General features: G+C 48.0%; 1 protein-coding gene across 1 annotated transcript in view; it reads left to right on the forward strand.

Moving 5' to 3' along the window:
* The first annotated feature begins 1,325 nt into the window (after positions 1-1,325).
* The window catches only part of LOC306819507 (matrilin-4-like), a 15,666-nt gene continuing 6,991 nt past the window's right edge, over positions 1,326-10,000 (forward strand). Inside the window, 7 exon segments of the mRNA XM_079373319.1 lie at positions 1,326-1,495; positions 3,010-3,185; positions 4,839-4,997; positions 5,207-5,438; positions 5,639-5,761; positions 7,520-7,642; positions 9,075-9,197. Of these exon segments, the coding sequence (XP_079229445.1) occupies positions 1,414-1,495; positions 3,010-3,185; positions 4,839-4,997; positions 5,207-5,438; positions 5,639-5,761; positions 7,520-7,642; positions 9,075-9,197 (1,018 nt within the window). The 5' untranslated portion in view covers positions 1,326-1,413.

Raw genomic sequence — 10,000 nt, forward strand, 5'->3', positions numbered from 1 at the left:
TGACGTCACCCGTGGTCCAGCCTGTCCTCCTGCTGCCGCAGTGCTCTGGAGCCTGCAGGGACTGGACAGGAGGAGGGGGGCAAAAAGGTCACAGCATCATAAAAACAAATGTTCCTCTAACTCGAACAAACCCTCCAATGATGAGAAACGTCATTCCTCTCCGCCTTCTGCCTTCTTTCTCTTCATGACATCACAAAGGGCAGTAGCCCCTCCCCCAGGGGGGCCTGACTCCGCCTCCGGAGGATTCTGATGGTGTCTGTTTGAACTAAGCATGTGTGCCACACGAAAACACTTTACACATTATCATTATCTCTGTGACAGCCTGCAGGGACACACACACACACACACACACGATCAGTGAGTGTGTGTGTGTGTGTGTGTGTGTGTGTGTGTGTGCCTACCCACAGCCTCCTATTAACAGAATTACCATGCACCTTATCCAGCTGTTGGCAGCTGAGTGTTTTACGACGGGGCAGGACTGGAATGTGAACACGCTGTAATCCACATTATTATCACTTTACACACACACACACACACACACACACACACACACACACACAGACACACACACACACACACACACACACACACACACACACACACAGACACACACACACACACACACACACACACACACACAGACACACACACACACACACACACACACACACACACACACAGACACACACACACACACACACACACACACACACACACACACACACACAGGCTTGAGTATACAGGAGCCTCTCTCTCTCTCTTGGTCTCGTCAGAACAGAAACTTCTCGATAACTGCAGGTCACCAATTTATTGTTTAAAGCAACAAAGCAGCAACTTCTTAAAAGCTGCAGTTCTTTTTACGTCCACTAGGGGCTGGCAACAAAGTCCGCTCTCATATTTCAATAAGCAGAAAATAATATGTTTACTGCATGTTACTAAAATGAGTTTAGGCCTTTAAAGCTCATCTCTGCACATGTAAAAACCTTTTAGCATGGATTTGAATAATTAGGGGCGTGGCTTATCCGAGTGACAGGTAGGCGAGTTGTAGTGATTTTGAAGGTTATCATAAATCCTCTCCTCCATGTTCCTCTGACATGTGTCTGTAGTCTGTCTACAAACCCCCCCGATGATCCACTTTTCAGAAAATGTGTGCTCAAACAGGCCGTTTGGAGATGTTCCCTTCATGACATCACAAAGGGCAGTAGCCCCTCCCCCAGGTGGGTGACACTCCCACAGCTAGGTGTTTGTTCTGCCCTCTGAGTCTGCCTTCTCACCGTAAACAACAGGACATGGAGCGTCTCTAAGTCGCCTCGTTTGATAACCTCACGTCTGCTCTTCTGTCTCTTTCTCAGTTTCATCCGGTTCTTGTCGGCCCAGCTGTGAGTGACCCGTCTGCAGATCGGTACCATCAGGATGAAGATGAGACAGCTCCGAGCTCTGAGCGGCTTCTTCCTGCTCAGCCTGGTCGTCCTCGCCAACGCCCGGCCCAAAGCAGGTCAGTCTGCACACGCACGCCGTGTCCTCCCTGTCAGACGTAGAGCAAGACGTCCTCAGCTCCTGAGAAGTCTGACGTGGTTTTAAGGCGCTGCAGAAATGTTCTCCATGCAGCGGGTTCTATCAGAACAGGTCGTTGTCGTCTGGATACGTCTGCAGAGTTTAAGCTCTGAACCTCTGTGGGCGGGTTTTATAGGAACACGTGAACTTAAACATGACCTTTATAGAAACAATAAGAAACACGAAAGAACAAAACACGCAAAAGCAGCATTCAGCTTCTATGCTCCGTATATCTGGAAAAAACTCCCAGAAAGCTGCAGATCAGCTGAAACGCTCAGCTCGTTAAAGACAGTAACATATTTTAATAAAGATTTTAATCGTTCACTCTGCACGGAAACTTTTAATTCTTTTTTATACATTTACTTTAATGAATTTAATTAGAATTATTTTTGCTTGAACACATTTTCAGATTTAATGTCAGCTTCTTTTTGAATCTCTGCAGCAGTCTTCCTGAAATGGTCTGGATCTTTTCAGGAGTGCAGATCAGGACACTTTGCAGTGCTGATGCAGACGGCGTGCATCGTGTCTGAAACTCTGGCACAATAATCGAGTGTGACTGAACTAACACGAGGCTCCGTGCACAGGAACAGACTCAGACTGGAAGTTTTTTATTTGACATGTCGGACTTTGATGCAGCTACAGTTTGTGTTTCTCGTCTGCGGCACATTAAACATGGCAGCCTGCCTTCTGACTGTTCTCGTCTGTGTGTGTCCTCTTACTGTTGATAGATTGATAAATACACACTTTAAATCTCCCTGTGAGACGCCTGTGAACTCATCAGACGTTTGATTTCACGTTGACTCTGCAGATGAAGTTTGAGTTATGCTCTCAGACAGAGAAGCAGACGTATTTATGAGACGTTACAAAAACATCCATTACTCATGTCTGATTGAAACTAAAGGTGGATTCCACAACACTCCCACACACACACTCTTCTTCTACGACCGGTTTCAGTTTGAGTCGAGCCTTTGAAAAGAAAACTCCGGATGCTCGTTAATCAAACGATTCGTGTCGGACTCGTAAAAGGACACGGCTAACACAAACTCGGCTCGGAGCTCAGACAGCACCGCCGTGTTTTTGAACCGAGATGGTGTTACAAACGCTGGAGCGTGTTCAGAGAGGAAGCACACACAACGACAAAAACAGGTGCTGCAGTCGTGACAGAGCGAGCTCGGATGATAAATAAAGTGAAAGATCTGCACATTCAAACCAAACACAGGCATCTCTTCACAGAGATGTGTCACAAGGAGAGTCTCACATCCCATCATATCATGCTTCATATCCTCCTCCTGTGATCCTGTATTTAAACATGTCTATAAACCCCTCTGTTTCAGCCCTGCTCAGAACAGGCTGTTTCTGTGTCTGTAGCTTTAAATATGTAAATGAGCTGTCTGTATAATTTTAGGTGGAAATATCTTTTTCAGGTCTAACGTTGTTTGGTTTTTCACGTCACAGGTCCTGAGCAGAAGTGTAAGTCTGGTCCGGTGGATCTGGTCTTCCTCATCGACAGCTCTCGCAGCGTCAGGCCTCACGAGTTCGAGACCATGAGGAAGTTCATGATCGACATCCTCGCCACCCTGGATATCGGACTCGAGGCCACCAGAGTGGGCGTGGTTCAGTACTCCAGCCAGGTACTGAAGGAGCACAGCTTTTAGATCTCCACTTTTATTCTTGAACGATTACGCTGTGAGCAACACCAACAACATCTCTCTATTAAAACGTTTAGATATTCATGCATGCTAACGTTACGGTAAACTAAAGCTAAGTAAACATGGGGAGAACCCACACAGAACGACAAATTATGACAGATCGAACAGTTCAGGTCTTACACTGTGTGATGGATTTCAGAATTCCGAAACACATCTTACGCCGTCAAACGTGACCTAATGAACATGATGGTCAAGCTAAATGTGGCTAGCTGTTAGCTTCCTGGTACATCCTGTCCTTGTCAGTTGCATTGTGTTTTGTTTCACAGACACGTTGTAGAAACACTTTGTGTTGTTGCCACAAATCAACAAGTTGGTTCTCACTTTCTTACGTCCATCTTACTTTGCATTTGCCGTCGTCGCCATGGTGATGTTAGTTGTGCTTCCTGCTTCAGTCAGCTTGCTCTCCAATAGACTGGTATAGTAATGACATATCTTTGTAGGCCAACCTGAAAAAATGGTGCCGGTGATTCCTACGTAAATCTGTCTATGGGATTTTTGCGTTGGATTTTGGATCATTGCAGAAAATAATCTGTGTGTCAAACACACGTTTCTGATGCTGTTTAGTTCAGCTGATAATCTTTACAGATGAACATCATTTATATGAAGTTTGAAGAGTTAATGCAGCCCAGAGAAGTAAAAAGCTAACGTTATGCTACAAGCTAACTACACCGCGGTCGATTTATAATGACGTCACGACCGTTATGCTTCATCGATCTTATCAGCGGATTTGACAAGCTAGCTAAACGTTAGCTTAATAAGTTTATTAACCTAATATTTACAAGAGCACTGAAAAACATGACTAGAGGCTGTAAGGAGGATTAGGGAGAGAGTTCCCAGCGTGATGACGTTTAATGTCTCCATGACAACCACTGTAGTTTCAGTTAGCTACTCGTTAGCAACCGCCGTTTAAAGTTCGCAAAACTTTAAAATTCACAAGTGGGGTCTTAGCTAACGTAGTTTATCTCGTCTAACTAAACATCAACATCTCTTCAGCTTGTGTTAACCACAGACCTTATTTCAGTCTAAACACAAACACATTCAAAATCCACATTTAGACTTTTAGAGTTAGGAACCCATGAAGCTAACATGCTAACTCACTACCTGGTTTTAGGACTCAAAACTATACCAGTCTATTGGCTATTGTTGCGTTCTACATGACACTGCCCAGAGTGAGTGCTCGGCTGTCCTCGGTGTTCTCCCCACACAACAGGCTTTCTGCTGGTAAATATTGAACATGTTTGATATTAAGTAAACCCAGATTGTCTTCTGAGCAGATCGTGGAAATTAAAATCTGAACACGCCTCACACCACAGGAACATCTGCTGAGATTATCTTTGGAAGCATCAGATAGTCGAGCCTTAGTGAAATCAGTCCAATGATCTTCGCTTTAGTTGATGCATAAATCTTTTTTTCAAATTAGCATGTAGAATGAAACATTCACCTCATGTATGACCCTCACCTGCAGAAAACATCAACTTGATTGAATGATTAACAGTGTCATATTTTTTCCTTTCTTCCTCTCTCTCTCTCTCTCTCTCTCTCTCTCTCTCTCACTCTCTCTCTCTCTCTCTGCAGGTCCGCACTGAGTTCTCTCTGAAGTCTCACGCCACTCTGGACTCCATGGTCAAAGGCATCAATCAGATCATCCCGCTCGCTCAGGGCACCATGACCGGACTCGCCATCAAATACGTCATGAACACCGCGTTCATTGCCGAGGAGGGAGACCGGCCAAAGGTAAACAGAACCAACCACCTGCTCAGGTCAACGGCTTGAAGTGGTTTTTCTCAGACTAATAAAGACCACGTGTCCTATATGATCAGTATGTGGGTCAGTCTGGGAGAAAATTAAAATACATCCCAGATTAAAGTCCAAGTGTAAAGATGAAGTCAACACCACTGACGGTATATGAGAAAAGAATTACAGATGTGATTGTTCCCCCTCAGGTTCCTAACGTGGTTGTGATCGTCACCGATGGGCGTCCTCAGGACCGCGTGGCCGAGGTGGCGGCTGAGGCCAGAGAGAAAGGCATCGAGATCTACGCCGTGGGTGTGGCCAGAGCTGACATGACCTCACTTAGGGCCATGGCGTCCCCGCCGTTTGAAGACCACGTCTTCCTGGTGGAGTCCTTCGACCTCATTCACCAGTTTGGACTTCAGTTCCAGGACAAGCTCTGCGGTAAGACAGGAAACACGTTTATATTAACTCTAGATTAAGCCCCGCCTACCTCGAACATAAATAAGACCACAGTAGAAACTCAAAAAATGACGTATGAAATAAAAACAATGCCGTTCCTTTGGTATGAAATGTTGTTTCCTGATGATCCGACATCTTTTTAGCTGGCCAATGATGAAGTTTCTCTTGTTTGGTGAACTCAGGAATGGATCTGTGTCTGGAGTCAGAGCACGGCTGTCAGCACATCTGTGAGAGCTCGCCGGGCTCCTTCCACTGCCTCTGTCTACCCGGGTACACGCTGAACGATGACGGCAAGACCTGTGCAGGTAAGGCAACACCACAGACACAAATTCATCATCAAAGACGGGAATAATTTAGACTCAACACCGCCCCTGTTCTGACCCTGCTGTCAGGGTCTGAAAAACCATCAGTCTATGATTAGTCCACATCGATCTCGGACTTTAGATTGGTCTAGGACTTCAGATTGGTCTCGAACTCCAGATCGATCTGGGACCCCAGATTTATCTAGGTCTCTTGATTGATCTTGGACTCAAGATCGATCTTAGACTTTATATTGGTCAAGGACTCCAGATTGGTCAAGGTTTCTAGATTGGTCAAGGACTCCTGACCAGTCTATGTCTATTCCAGATTGATCTAGGTCTCTAGATTGGTCTAGGTCTCCAGATTGGTCTAGGTCTCCAGATTGGTCTAGGTCTCTAGATTGGTCTCGTACTCTAGATCGGTCTAGGTCTCCAGATTGGTCTAGGTCTCTAGATTGGTCTAGGTCTACAGATGGATCTAGGACTCCAGATGGATCTAGATCTCTTGATTGGTCTCGGACTCCAGATCAGAGAAGGCTGTGTGCTGCGAGGAGAAACACAGATTGATAAACAATCGACTGTGTATTTAAACACAGCGGGGTTGGGTTTGTCTTTTAATGCCACTTTCGTACAGGACCAATTAACGGACTGCAGTGTTGAGCTCCACTTTTTAGGGTCGGATCGATATTCTTGGCATCCAAACAGAAGGGCCCCAAAAAGTAGGACGGTACAAGTCGGTAATTTTGGGATCTTTCCCAACTCTATGGAAACGGCGCAAAATGCGTGCCGTACCGAGACGAACCGAACTGAACCGCTTGGTGGAAACAAGGCTTCCATGTCCTCATCTTGATCCCTAAATGTTCTGGTCTTGTCTTTGTTTTGGAGCAGGTCCCGGGCATGTCTGGGTCTGGATTAGTCTGGTCTTGGCTGCAACACCTAAAAACATCCTCACGTTTAACAAACACATGAAACCAATCTGTTCCACTTCAGGAGAAAAACACTTTTTCCACTCGACCTTTTCTCTGTCTGCAAATGAACCTTCACCAACGATGCAATCAGTTAGATTTTTGGCTTCATGAGTCAGCAGGTTTTGTTAAAGTCTGACAAGTGGTTCTTGATGTTGACGCACTCTTAGGTATATTCTGAACCTTGAATCTGTGGATGCATCGCAGGTTTACTTCAATCAAACGATGTGACGATTCTGAAGCAGCTTCAGCTCACACAAGAATCTGTTTGGAAGAGTTTCACATTTGAGACGGATTTCAGCTGTTTGTGGTTTTTTAAGGTCTGCAGTATATACCCCAATGTCCCCCTCTAGGTTTAATAAAATATATGAAATAAAAATACCTTCACCTTCAATCAGCTTCATGTTAATGAGTTGCAGGTGAACTAATCCATCAGAATAATTACCAGCTTGTTGAGCTCACACAGCGTCTTAGCCTCACACCTTTCCTGCTGCGATAATGAACGTAGTTACCGAATTAATCACCATCATATGTTTATTTTTCCAACTACTGTTTTTTTAAACAGCAGACTCATGACCTGTAAAGTACATTAGAAACATGCAGAGGCTTTTTAGGTACAATCACTTCAATCTGAAGCTGTTCCACTGCCCGCTTCCATCGCTGCAACACCAAACTGTAAACAGGAAGTCTGACATGTATTTAGTGTTCTAAATGTACAAACATGAGCATAAACAAAGTGTGTGTGTCTGTGTGTGTGTGTGTGTGTGTGTGTGTGTGTGTGTGTGTGTGTGTGTTTCAGCCATAGATCTGTGTGCTGAGGGGAAACACGACTGTGAGCAGGTGTGCATCAGCTCGCCAGGCTCTTTCACCTGCGACTGCAACAAAGGATACAAACTGAACGACGACAAGAAGACCTGCACGAGTACGTCACACTCACACACACACTCACACACACACACACACACACACACACACACACACACATGCATGCAGACACTGAGCATTCATACCTGCTGGCGATCCATGCTGACATGGATTCTGAGCTTCTCTGAGTTACATCTATGTTCCTCCGGCTGACGTCTGTTTAAGAACAGGACTAACTTCATCACTTCCTTGTATCCACTCGGAACGTCACCTTCACATCAACCGGCAGGAAGGAGTCCAGACGCTGCTATTGGCTCTTATTATACAACTTATTTCACAAACGGACCCGCGAAGTCATATATATTCAGAGGGACTCATATTAAGGTGAGGGTTCACAGGTGAGGGAGGGGGTCCCGGGTTCACAGGTGAGGGAGGGGGTCCCGGGCTCACAGGTGAGGGAGGGGGTCCCGGGTTCACAGGTGAGGGAGGGGGTCCCGGGCTCACAGGTGAGGGAGGGGGTCCCGGTCTCACAGGTGAGGGAGGGGGTCCCGGGCTCACAGGTGAAGGAGGGGGTCCCGGGTTCACAGGTGAGGGAGGGGGTCCCGGTCTTGTTTAAGGTGAGGGCTCACAGGTGAGGGAGGGGGTCCCGGTCTTGTTTAAGGTGAGGGCTCACAGGTGAGGGAGGGGGTCCCGGTCTTGTTTAAGGTAAGGGCTCACTGGTGAGGGAGGGGGTCCCGGTCTCACAAGTGAGGGAGGGGGTCCCGGTCTCACAGGTGAGGGAGGGTGTCCCGGTCTTGTTTAAGGTGAGGGCTCACAGGTGAGGGAGGGGGTCCCGGTCTTGTTTAAGGTGAGGGCTCACAGGTGAGGGAAGGGGGTCCCGGTCTCACAGGTGAGGGAGGGGGTCCCGGTCTCACAGGTGAGGGAGGGGGTCCCGGGCTCACAGGTGAGGGAGGGTGTCCCGGTCTTGTTTAAGGTGAGGGCTCACAGGTGAGGGAGGGGGTCCCGGTCTTGTTTAAGGTGAGGGCTCACAGGTGAGGGAAGGGGGTCCCGGTCTCACAGGTGAGGGAGGGGGTCCCGGTCTCACAGGTGAGGGAGGGGGTCCCGGGCTCACAGGTGAGGGAGGGGGTCCCGGTCTTGTTTAAGGTGAGGGCTCACAGGTGAGGGAGGGGGTCCCGGTCTTGTTTAAGGTGAGGGCTCACAGGTGAGGGAAGGGGGTCCCGGTCTCACAGGTGAGGGAGGGGGTCCCAGGCTCCCAGGTGAGGAAAGGGGTCCCGAGCTCACAGGTGAGGGAGGGGGTCCCGGTCTCACAGGTGAGGAGGGGGTCCCGGGCTCACAGGTGAGGGAGGGGGCCCTGGTCTCACAGGTGAGGGAGGGGGCCCTGGTCTCACAGGTGAGGGAGGGGGTCCCGGGCTCACAGGTGAGGAGACAGGAACATAGATGTACTCGTGCACATGCTGCTGCTTACGGCCTCGCTGCTCTCCTCCCCTCAGTGATCGACTTCTGTTCGTTTGGAAACCACAGTTGTGATCACGAGTGTGTGAGTGTGCTCAACGGCTATCACTGCCGCTGCAACGAAGGCTACAGGCTGCTGGACGACGGAAAGACCTGCCAAGGTGAGTACTGCCCACCTGAGACCGCCCTCACTGTCAGTGCTTCATACAAACACAAACACACATCCTGAATGCTCTGGATCTGATTGGACCAGAGAAGGTAGGCGGGGCTTTGAAGGCCGTTTTGGACGCCCCTGGGTTTGCCAGATATGAGAGCAGTTATCAGGTGAACAGGTGTTGCAGCGATGGAAGCGGGCAGTGGAACTGCTTCAGATAGAAGTGATTGTACCCGAGCTAAAAAGCCTCTGCATGTTTCTAATAAGCTCCAGCAGCAGAAAGCTGCTCAAACTAGGATCAATGTTGGAGATGAAACATGGAGAGAGGTTAGAACGCAGAAAGCTTTACAGACCCATGCAGAGCTGGCTAAACACTGAAGCTACAGTGTCCACCACATGCAGAGCTGGCTAAACACTGAAGCTACAGTGTCCACCACATGCAGAGCTGGCTAAACACTGAAGCTACAGTGTCCACCACATGCAGAGCTGGCTAAACACTGAAGCTACAGTGTCCACCACATGCAGAGCTGGCTAAACACTGAAGCTACAGTGTCCACCACATGCAGAGCTGGCTAAACACTGAAGCTACAGTGTCCACCACATGCAGAGCTGGCTAAACACTGAAGCTACAGTGTCCACCACATGCAGAGCTGGCTAAACACTGAAGCTACAGTGTCCACCACATGATGACCTGTGTGAGAGGAGGGGGCGGAGCCAGCGCTCTGTGATGATTAGAGTTAGACTGCAGTACTCATTTTAAACACCAGGGGGCAGAGTGACAGACTGCTCCTTTAAATATTAAACCTTCAG

Source organism: Symphodus melops (assembly GCF_947650265.1).
Source record: "Symphodus melops genome assembly, contig: scaffold_354, whole genome shotgun sequence".
Lineage (NCBI taxonomy): Eukaryota > Metazoa > Chordata > Actinopteri > Labriformes > Labridae > Symphodus > Symphodus melops.